Source organism: Palaemon carinicauda, chromosome 23, assembly GCF_036898095.1.
Source record: "Palaemon carinicauda isolate YSFRI2023 chromosome 23, ASM3689809v2, whole genome shotgun sequence".
Classification (NCBI taxonomy): Eukaryota; Metazoa; Arthropoda; class Malacostraca; order Decapoda; family Palaemonidae; genus Palaemon; species Palaemon carinicauda.
The window spans coordinates 61,881,880-61,893,812 of record NC_090747.1 but is presented as its reverse complement, the minus strand read 5'-3'; the positions used below and the strand labels follow the sequence as shown (position 1 = coordinate 61,893,812).

Here is an 11,933-nt window from a genome sequence, read left to right as displayed (position 1 = left end):
CTCGTCCTAGGAAGTTGACCTGGGGTTCCTTATGTGGAACCCTAGGCTAGGACGTACCCAATACCACCTCGTCAGGGTATGGGGGACGCGACAGTATTAAAGCTAATACTAGGAGCACAAGGAAGCATGGTTTACCTGCAGAGGTTGAGATCAGCTGTGCAAAGGCCTGGATGCTGCTATTCCCAAGGGAGGGGAGAATGAAGAAAGAAGTAAGGGCCAGACATACTCTTTCATTCACGCAGACTAAAACCGGGTAACAATGCCCTCAACCTTCTGCTACTTGTCCAATAAGGAGCCTGAGGTTAGACCAGCTGTTGTGCAGCCACCACAGGACCGATAGAAAACGTATCGAGGTTCCTGTGGGTCACGTCCTGCAGGTAGTGGGCTGTGAACGTCGTCTGACGTTTCCAGACCCCAGCTTGTAAAACCTGCGTCACAGAGAAGTTCCTCTTGAAGGCCAGGGAAGTAGCAACACCCCTGACATCATGAGCTCTGGGACGACGTGACGGAGGAGAGTCGGGATTCAAGGTGCTGCTTATCACCTTGCGAATCCATGAAGAGATGGAGTTCTTGGTGACCCTCCTCTTTGTCCTCCCTGTGCTCACAAACAAAGCTTGCACATGAGGACGGGCTGCAGCCGTTCTCTTGAGGTAGCGCCTCAGACTCCTGACTGGGCACAGTAACAGATGATCTGGGTCATTTGTTACAGAACGTAGACTCGTTACCTTGAAGGGGTCGAATCTTGGATCTGACACCCCAGGGTTTTGAGTCTTAGCAATGAACTCAGGGACGAACCTGAACGTTACCTCCCCCCATCCCCTTGAATGGGCAACGTCGTAGGAGAGACCATGAAGTTCGCTTACTCGTTTGGCCGAGGCCAACGCGAGTAGGAACGCCGTCTTCCATGTTAGGTGGCGATCAGACGCCTGGCGTAATGGTTCAAAGGGAGCTCTTTTCAGAGCCCTAAGCACTTGAACCACGTTCCAAGGAGGGGGTCTGACTTCCGACTGGGGGCAAGTAAGTTCGTAGTTGCGTATGAGTAGAGAAAGTTCCAACGAAGAGGAAATATCCACTCCTTTCAGCCTGAAGGCTAGGCTTAAGGCTGAGCGATAACCTTTCACGGCCGAGACTGAAAGGCGCATTTCCTCCCGAAGATAAACAAGGAACTCCGCTATTGTTGGAATAGAGGCATCGAGCGGAGAGAGACCCCTTCCACGACACCAACCACAAAAGACTTTCCACTTCGCCTGGTAGACTTTGGCCGAGGACTCTCGCAGGTGCCGAGACATCCTGTCCGCAACCTGCTGAGAAAATCCTCTCTCCGTGAGGAGTCGCTGGATAGTCTCCAGGCGTGAAGCCGAAGCGAAGCTACGGCCTTGTGGAAGATGTTGCAATGTGGTTGTCTGAGTAGCTCGTGACGTGGAGGGAGTTCTCTTGGGGGTTCCGTTAGGAGCCGCAGAAGATCTGGGAACCACTCCGCATGATGCCATAGCGGAGCTATGAGAGTCATGGAAAGGTTGACCGATAGATTGGTCTTGTTGAGCACCCTTCTCATCAGACAAAAAGGTGGGAAGGCGTAAACGTCCATGTTGTCCCACCTGTGTTGAAAGGCATCCTGCCAGAAAGCCTTGGGGTCCGGGACTGGAGAGCAGTAAAGGGGCAGCCTGAAATTCAAGGCTGTCGCAAACAGATCTACAGTCGGAGAGCCCCACAAAGTCAGGACTTTGTTGGCTATCTGAGGGTCCAAGGACCACTCGGTACTCACTATCTGCGTCGCCCTGCTGAGGCTGTCGGCGAGGACATTCCTCTTGCCAGGAATGAAGCGAGCTGTTAGTGAGATCGAGCGGGTCTCGGACCATCTCAGAATCTCTACTGCAAGATGGGATAGCTGTTGCGAGAAAGTACCTCCCTGCTTGTTGATATAAGCCACTACCGTGGTGTTGTCGCTCATCACCACCACGGAGTGGCCCGCCAGGGTTTGTTGGAACTGTTGAAGAGCCAGAAAAACGGCCTTCAATTCTAGCAAGTTGATGTGGAGGCACCTTTCCGATTCTGACCAAAGGCCTGAGGCCCTTTGGCTCAGAATGTGGGCCCCCCACCCTAGATTTGACGCGTCCGTAAACAGAGTCAAATCTGGGGGGAGGACGAGGAGATCTGCTCCCTTCCGTAGGTTCTCGTCGTCCAGCCACCATCGAAGGTCCGTCCGTTCCGAAGGTCCTATGGGAACTAGGAAGTCCGGGGAATCGTTTCCCTGATTCCATCGCGACTTCAGCCGCCACTGAAGGGATCTCATCCTGAGGCGGCCGTTTGGAACAAGACGGACCAAAGATGATAGATGACCTAAGAGACGTAACCACAGTTGGGCCGGAAGCTCTTCTCGTCTGAGGAAAGGTTCTGCTACCTTCCTCAGCCTTGCTATCCTTTCGTCTGATGGAAAGGCTTTGTGGAGAATCGTGTCTAGTTTCATGCCTAGATATACCAGTTTCTTCGTAGGGCGCAGAGAGGACTTCTCGAGATTTACCAAGATCCCTAGATCTTGGCAAACTTCCAGAAGCCTGTCCCGGTGACGCAGAAGGGTCGACTCCGAGTCTGCCAGGATCAGCCAGTCGTCCAGATAACGAAGGAGACGGATGCCGTTCCTGTGAGCCCACGACGAGATCAGAGTGAACACCTTGGTGAACACCTGGGGTGCTGTGGAGAGACCGAAACACAGCACCTTGAACTGGTAGGTCTTGCCGTCTAGGCCGAATCTTAAGTACTTCCTGGAAGACGGATGGATGGGGATCTGGAAGTACGCGTCCTTCAAATCCAGAGTGCACATAAAGTCTTGTGGTCTCACTGCAAGTCTGACCGTGTCCGCTGTCTCCATACTGAACCGAGTCTGTATGACAAACTTGTTCAGTGCTGAGAGGTCGATGACCGGTCTCCAGCCTCCAGACGCCTTCTTTACAAGAAAGAGTCGACTGAAGAAGCCTGGGGAGCTGTCGTCGACCTCTTGGAGAGCATCCTTCTTGAGCATGGTCTCGACTTCTGCCCGGAGGGCCATCCCCTTTGCCGATCCCAAGGCATAGGAGTTCAACGACACTGGATTCGCTGTCAGGGGAGGTAGAGATGTTGTGAACGGGACGCGATACCCTTGGCCGATCACAGAGACCGTCCAAGGGTCGGCCCCGAGTTGCTGCCACCTCTGCACGCAACTTCTTAGGCATCCCCCCACAGGTGGACACGCGGGGGGATTGCCACTCCTAGTGTTTGCGACCTTTGCCGCTTCCTCTAGGAGTTCTACCTCCCTTAGAGGACTTGCCGCGTCTCTTGTCTTTCGGCTGAAAGGACCGCGGCTTAGACACGCTTGCCTTAGCTGCCGGAGCCTGCTTAGGTGTTCTGCGAGGCTGCTGTTGACGTTGTTGTGGAGGGGCTGGAGGCTTATAGGGCCGAGATGTCAGGGCCCTTTGGAGGAGAGAGTCCTGGTTCGACCTCCTCCACCTCTCAGCCGACTGCTCCATGTCACGAGGCTCCAGTAACTCCCCTCCAAAAATAGAGGAGTGTCTGAGCCTGTTGACGTCTGCGGTGGGGACCTTCGGATGGAACCTCTCGGACACTGAATCGCGTCTTTTGAGGATCAAGTTAGCCCATAGGTTAGTGACCTGGTGAGCTAGAAACTCAATAGAGCGAGTGCCCGAGAGGAGGAAGGTCTCCAAGGCCTTCCTATTGCTCTCCTTGGACAGATCCTCAGATCGCAATAGGATGCCCAAAGACCCAAGCCAGAGATCAAGCCACGAAGTTGCCTGCATGGCACTCTTAGCGACTTTCTCCAGGTTTTGGGTCTCTGACGCCGCAAACGTCACCTGTCGGGTCGAGAGCTTCTCGAAAGAAGTTCCCTTAGCTAGTTCCTCCACAGAATGATGGAGTGGAAGAGACATGCAAGACTCCCCGTCGATCTCGAAATACCTCCTCTGTTGGACTAGAGGAGGAGGGAGGAGTCTAAACCCGGCAGAAGAACGTCCTGAGGAGGCCAGACCGGAGAGCTGAGCTTTGACTTTGTCCCTGGCGCCTTTCACCCCTTTAGACCAGGGCAAAGCTGCACTAGTCTTGGGGGGCTTCTGGACACCAAAGACCTCGTCAAGCACGGTGTCTTTCCCCTCACGAGGGGCTATCTCCGGGTCCTTGATTTTGTTGAGCTCCCTCATCAAACCAAGGACCTGCCAGAACGCGTGTTCTGACTCGCTGTGTTCTCCTTTTGGTGGACTGGCAGCTAAGTCTCCCATCCCCAAGAGGTCTTCTTGGGGAGAAACGTGGACGTCCTCCCTAGGAATTGCTGGTTCTTGACGAATCTTCGACGAAGATTTCGGAACAGTCTTGGTGTCCTTCGATTCCCTCCTGGAAGGAAAATAGGACTCCAACACCGACACCCGAGGAGGAACCTCTTCCCGTGCGACCTCTCCCCTATCCGGAGAAAATTCCCCCCTTGGTGCCAAGGAAGAATTCTCCGAGTCAGAGGAGTCCCCCGAGGACGAGATAAACTCATCTACAGGAGGGGGTGGAGCTGCAGAGGTTGGAGAAGGTGAAGGGGTCCGCCTGACGGGGTTCCTGGAGACCAGCTTTTCCTGGGGAGGAGTTACCACGAAGCCCACTCCTTTCCTTTTCTTCAACGGTGGAGAACCCATCCCAGGGTCCCGCCTCTGATCAGTGCTGGAAGGCTTGATAGCCTGGACCACAGCCTTGATCATGTGGCGGAACCAAGGTAGACGGGTAACTGACGCTGTGTCAGCAATCCCCGCTGGAGAAAAGGGGATCTCGCGACCCTTAGGAGTGGTCACCACGAGGCCTTCCTGAAAAGAAAAAGACTGCCTAGACCTCTCTGCTGATTTTCCTTGTTCTGCCGTTATCCTCCTCTTGTGCGGAGGTGAATCCTGGGAACGCCTCCCAGGAGGAGCATCCTGCCGAGGATCCTTGCGGTCCGAATGACCCACCGTAGGTGAGCGACCTGTAGGCGAGCGACCTGTAGGCGAGCGACCTGTAGGCGAGCGTTCACGCGAAGGGGAAAGGTGGTCATAGGGCCGCGAGTGATGGCGCGCATGCGCAGGTGCATGCATGTAGGAGCGCGCAGGTGAATGGCGCGCAGGAGAATGGCGCGCAGGAGGGTATGCACGAGATCGATCAGGAGAGCGTGCATATGAATGCGCAGGAGAAAACTCCACAGAAGGAGCTGGCGAGCGGCCCGCGCGACCTCTTGGGGGAGCGCTGGTGATGGTGGGAGGGAGAAAGATGTCTCCTAGAAGACTTAGTCTCCCTCAACTGGTGGCGCGCAGATCTGTCGGCGATCGGGGCGCATGTAGGAGAGGCCCCTTCTTTACCGCCCGCAGGACCCACAGCGTGTTGGCGTGAAGGGCGAGCTGAAGGAGATCGTGGGCGTGAGTGCGCCAAACTTAAGAGGCGCTCAGAAATCGAAGGGCGCACAGGGGCAACTGGAAGCGCAAGAATCGACGTGCGAGACAAGGGCGAACCCTTGCGAACGTCTGAGTCCGAAGATCTAGAGGGCGCTGGCGAGCGTGGGCGCACAGGGCGTGCAACAGGCACAGGCACTAGTGAGTGCTTGCGCGCGCGCACAGGCGAGTGATGGTGAGCAGCGCGCCCATCAGGAAGTTGTTGCTTCTCAGGGTGAGGGTGCCCTAAGGAGAGCTGGCGAGCAGTGGAGCTCTGGCGAGAAGGAGATCGCTGGCGCGTTGGAAGTCGTTGCCCCTTCTCTGGATGTCCAGGAGAGAGCTGGCGCGCGAGAGAGCGCTGGTGCGCAGGAGATCGCTGGAGCGTTGGGGAGCGCTGGTTCTTCACAGGCTGAAGAGCGCGCCCAGAAAGACGCTGGCGAGAAGGAGATCGCTGGCGCGTTGGTGAGCATTGACCATCCTCAAGATGAAGAGCTCGCCCAGGGGCGTGCTGGCGAGCAGGAGAGCGCCGGCGCACAGGAGATCGCTGGCGCGTTGGAGAGCGCTGGCGCACAGGAGATCGCTGGCGCGTTGGAGAGCGCTGGCGCACAGGAGATCGCTGGCGCGTTGGAGAGCGCTGGCGCACAGGAGATCGCTGGCGCGTTGGAGAGCGCTGGCGAACAGGAGATCGCTGGCGCGTTGGAGAGCGCTGGCGAACAGGAGATCGCTGGAGAACAGGTGATGGTTGAAGAGACGAAGATCTGCGCTCAACTGCACGCAAGAGCGCAGGTGCGCGCACAATGGCCAGGGACTTAACCCCAGAGTCCTTTTCCCCCGAAGGAGACGGTGCCTGTAGGATTACAGGTGACGGCAGCACTGAAGACTTGGCAGGAGAAGGGGATCGTGAACGATCCGCAGAGAGGTCAAGAGATGTTGCAGGTATGACCTTCTCCTGACGAGGAAGTTCCTCCGCAGGTGGAGGAGAAGGAGACCCAAAGAGGCGCCTCTTCACCCCTTGATAGGGAGAAGGGAGCCCCCTCTCTCGCAGAGGCCTACGGGCCTTACGACGAATGCGACCCCTGGGTAAGGAGTCAGGGTCATCGGTCCTTCGAAGAGGGGTCTCTGAAAGCGCGCTACCCCGAGGGGGAGACGAGCTCGCAGGAGAGACCGGAGGCCCCACCCTTCCCTCCGAAGGCTGTGCGGAAGGGAGAGATGGGACTTCAGCAACATCCGAGGCAGCAGGATCAAGGGTTAGACTTGCCACGTCAGAAGGGGCAGACAACACAGTATCGACAATGTCCGAAGGAAAAACCTCCGGCATTACCGGTGACTGTTTGACTGCAGCCCCCAGCTGCAACAAGTCAAACAGGCCTTCCTTGGAGGGAGTGCCCTTAAGCCCCAAGGAAGTCCAAAGCTGAAACAAACCATGATTAGAAACAGTGCAGTCGAATTCATCAAAATATAATAAATCCTCCCCCGGGGGAGGAGAGGGAACAACCTCGCTAAGGGAGGCCACGCCCTCTCCACCACCACGAGGTTGGCAAAAACCACTAGGACCTGCAATCTCACTCGGCGGTTTCACAGGTGAAGCCGGACGAGGGAGACCTTCGGAGGAGGTTCGGGCGGCGCAAGGAGAAACCCTAGAGACCTCCTTCTTCAAAGTCACCTTCGAAGGAGATCGGTCTCTCTTGGGCTTCTTCTTGCGTCTACGGCCGAACTTCTCCCACTGGGAGGCAGGCCACTCCCTGCACTCACTGCACACATTCTCCCTGTCACACCGTTGACCTCGGCAAAGGGGGCAAAGGGCGTGAGGGTCCGTCTCCAAAGAGGACATAAACGTCCCACATGAACGCTTAGGAACTCCAGGGCAAGTACGCATCGTAGAGTCGAGGCCAACTTCACACACACTAGATAAAGAGAAAGCAGAATTTAAAGGCTGTCAAGCGAGGGTGAGAGCAGAGACGTCTGATCATCACCCGAGCCAAAAGTGAATTGGGGTATTCACAGTGTGTGAGGGGGGAAGGGGTAGCTAGCTACCCCTTCCCTACCCCCTGCTAATTAGCAAGGGGGTAGTTAACCCTCGTTTAATTTTAATGGCTCGTCATTCAGCTCCGCCAAATGTTACCCCATGGAAATAGCAATGGTTTGTATTGGGTTACGGAACAAATTAATGGTTCTACAATATCCATTTATAGAATGCAAATCTAGAATTCGACTTCACGTAATATCAATCTAGAATATCCCAAGCTAGTGTACACCTTCATGGAATGTCAATCTAGAATACGTCCTTACGGAATACTATTCTACAATACGTCCTTACGGAATACTATTGTAGAATACCCATTTACGGAATAATATGCAAGAATACGCTTTTACAGAATACGATTCTAGAAAACGCTTTCACGGAATACCGTTCAAGAATACGTCCAGACAGAATACTATTCTAGAATACACTTTTACAGAATACTATTCTAGCTTTTACGTATTTTGGCATATACTGTACATCTGTGAAATATCGAATAGATTTTTTTAAGAATACTCATAGAACGTTGATTTAATAAGAATTCCAGAATGCTTTTCTTCTGGCGAACTAAACCACTTACACAATACGAATCTAGTATTCAACTTCGCGTAATCTGGAATACCAAGCTAGAATTCGCCATTATGAAATACCAATCTAGAAGACTGTGTGTCCCGATGAAATATTATACTAGAATACCGCTTTTACAGAATACCATTTGAGAATACACTAACGGAATACGATTACAAAATACACTTTTCCGGAATACCAATCTAAAATACGTCCTTACAGAATATCATTCTAGAATACACTTTTATGGAGTACCAATCTAGAATATGTCCTGACGGGATGCTATTCTAGATTACTCTTATGGAATGTTATTTTATATATGATTTTACAGAGTACTATTCTAGAATACGCTTTTAAGGAATTACAATCTAGAATGTGTCAAATACTATTCTATAATACACTTTTATGGAATATCAGTCTTGAATATGTTCTGACAGATTACGATTTTAGAATCCCCTTATGGAATATTCTAAAATACTCTTTTACGGAACATCAATCTAAAATATGTCTTGACGGATTACTTTTCTAGAATACACTTCTACAGAATACCAGTCTAGAATACATATTGACGGAGTACTATTTTAGAATACACTTTTATGGAATACTATCATAGAATACACTTTCATAGAATACCATTCTAGAATACGTTCCGACAGAATACCAATCTAGAATACACTTTTACAGAATACCAGTCTAGAATACATATTGACGGAGTACTATTTTAGAATACACTTTTATGGAATACTACTATAGAATACACTTTCATAGAATACCATTCTAGAATACGTTCCGACAGAATACCAATCTAGAATACACTTTTACAGAATACCAGTCTAGAATACATATTGAAGGAGTACTATTTTAGAATACACTTTTATGGAATACCAATCTAGAATACGTTCCGACAGAATACTATTCTAGAATACACTTCTGTGAAATACCATTCTAGAATATGTTTTTACGGAATACCAATCTAGAAAACATTCTCACAGAATACTATTCTAAAATACACTTTTATAGAATACTATTCTAGAATACACTTTTACGGATTAACAGTCTAGAATATGCCCTGACGGAATACTATTCTAGAATACACTAATGGAATACTATTCTAGAATATGTTTCAATGGAATACCAATCTAGAATATGTCCTGACGAAATACAAATCTAGAATACGTCCTGACGGAATGCTATTTTAGAGCATACTTGTATGGAATACTATTCTAGAATGCGCTTTTAAAGAATACCAATCTAGAATATGTCCTGATGAAATAATATTCTAGAATACACCGTTATGAAATAACTTTTCTAGAATACTCTTTTAAGGAATACCATTCTGGAAAGTGTCCTGACGGAATATTATTATAGAATATGCTTTTATGGAATGCTATTCTAGAATACGCTCTTACAGAATGCCAATCTAGACTACGTCCTTTCATAATACCAATCCAGAATATGCTTTTACAGAATGCCAATCTAGACTACGTCCTTTCATAATACCAATCTAGAATATGCTTTTACAGAATGCCAATCTAGAATACGTCTTGACAGAATACTATTCTAGAACACCCTTTTACGGAATACCAGTTTAGAATACGTCCTGATGGAATACTATTCTAGAATAAACTTATAGAATACTATTCTAGAATACTGTTTTACGGAATACCAATCAAGAATACGTCGTGATGGAGTACTATTCTAGAATACACTTGTAGAATATTTTTCTAGAATACGCTTTTACAGAATAGGTCCTACCAATCTAGAACATGTCCTGACGCAATACTCTACTTCAATACGCTTCTATGTAATACCAAGCCTTTAAGGAACACAAATAGAATAAGCCTTTATGCAATATCAACCTAGAAAATGTGACCTCACAGAACACCAACCTAGGATACACCCTACCTAAATACCTACATAAAATACACCCTAATGGAAAACCAATCTAGAATTCATTCTTGTGAAATTTAGAATATGCCCTTACGTAATACCAATCTAGAATACCAAGATGGGAAAAGTTTCGTTCATGCTCTCTACTAACAACCGTTTAAGAGTTTCACTCCCCAATATGAGATATTCTAGATTAATCTTCTAAATTATCTTTTATATTCCAATTTAGAATGCACTCTTAAGAATACAAGTCGAGGATATACTCTTATGGAATGTCAACCTAGAATACACTTTAACGGAATACCAATATAAAATAAGCTCATTTTAATCTAGAACACACTCTTTAACGGAATAACAGTCTAGAATACGTCCTCACAAATCTAGAATACCAAACGGGAAGGTTTAAAGGTCGCTCATAAATGGCAGAGGCAAGGGACAGTGACATTGCCCTAGCAAGCAGGACAATGCCCTAGAGACTGACCATATATTATATGATCAGCGCCCAAGCCTCCTCTCCACCCAAGTTAGGACCAGGGAGGGCCAGGCAGTGGCTGCTGATGACTCAGCAGATAGACCTATAGGCTCCCCCAATCCCTCCCAACCTTAGCTCACAAGGATGGTAAGGTTGCAGACACTAAATGGCACTAACGAGTCTGAGCGGGACTCGAACCCCCGACTGGCAAACACCAGGCAGAGACGTTACCAATCAGGCCACAGCAACCTTTCAGATTAATGGCTGTCATAAATGTAATAGCAGAGGATGGAAAATAGTTATAATAGTAATTTCTTATAAAAGATATTATCTACATAGTTTCAAGATCTTTATAGATGTCTGATATGAAATAGTGAAGGAGATATTAATTAACTATTAATTATTTTGTAGTCTATGTAAAAATTATTTTAAGTTGTCAAAATAGAATAAAAGATTAATCATTTCAAATTAATTGGAAGTATATTCTGTAAAGATGACTTGAGGGAGAACTCTCTTACTAAATACATACATGTATACAAACACCAATGTATTTAGGTATTTACATTACTCAAACTAATATATATATATATATATATATATATATATATATATATATATATATATATATATATATATATATATATATATATATATATATGGGGTGCATATGCGTGTGTGTACAGAGAGAGAGAGAGAGAGAGCGAGAGAGAGAGAGAGAGAGAGAGAGAGAGAGAGAGAAAGGTGAAAATACACGCAAATATCAGAGCGAATCACAGGAGTCAATGATACTGTCCATTAGGATTTAGTCTGGTGTCCGAAACTCAGCTCTGTTTATGCGGAAGAATAGTCCGAAACGCGGTTAGAATTTCACGGACGTTTAAGTCGGCGAAAAATTGCGAACATTTGCTGTAAATTCGCGGAATAAACCCGGCCAAAATGTCAGGGGGCTTTGGGGCATAAAGGTGTCATTAATTTGCAGGTTAAAATGGTTTCATGGCATTCTAAAAGAGGTTATTGTATACTAAGGGATCTTTGATCTTTTAGACTTTATTGGCAAAGTGTATTTAGGGGAGAGAGAGTATTTAGGAGAGAGAGAGAGAGAGAGAGAGAGAGAGTTTAGTGTACTGGCATTATGTTCAATTCAATACGAGAGAGAGAGAGAGAGAGAGAGAGAGAGAGAGAGAGAGAGAGATTCAAATCAGTTAACACAAGAGGCAATTTAGCTCTGTCGAGTTTTTACATTTCATATCATCAAATTAAAAATGAATCTGGATTTGTACATTTGAAATAATTCTCTTTTCTCTGAACAAAATTACCTCCAGTTGTGATTATGAATATTTTTTTTGTTGGGGGGGGGGGCATTGTATAATAATTATTAGTTCTGTTATCTTATTAATGCTGTTGTTGTTTGAATTAAAATAATCCTTACTATTGGTATCATTAATTTCAATGTTGCTACTGTACTTAAAAATATTTTATTTTAATTTGTACATTACTTCTCTTGTAGTTTGTTTATTTCCTTATTTCCTTTCCTATTTTTCAATTTTGGAGTCCTTATAGG

At 47.8% G+C, this 11,933-nt stretch overlaps 1 protein-coding gene across 1 annotated transcript in view; it reads left to right on the top strand.

Annotated features, from left to right (window-relative positions):
- Positions 1-6,220: 6,220 nt before the first annotated feature.
- LOC137617615 (protein diaphanous homolog 1-like) overlaps positions 6,221-11,933 on the top strand; it is a 58,007-nt gene continuing 52,294 nt past the window's right edge. The window contains exon 1 of the mRNA XM_068347621.1: positions 6,221-6,284. Coding sequence (XP_068203722.1) covers positions 6,221-6,284 — 64 coding nt within the window. The remainder of the gene's footprint in view (positions 6,285-11,933) is intronic.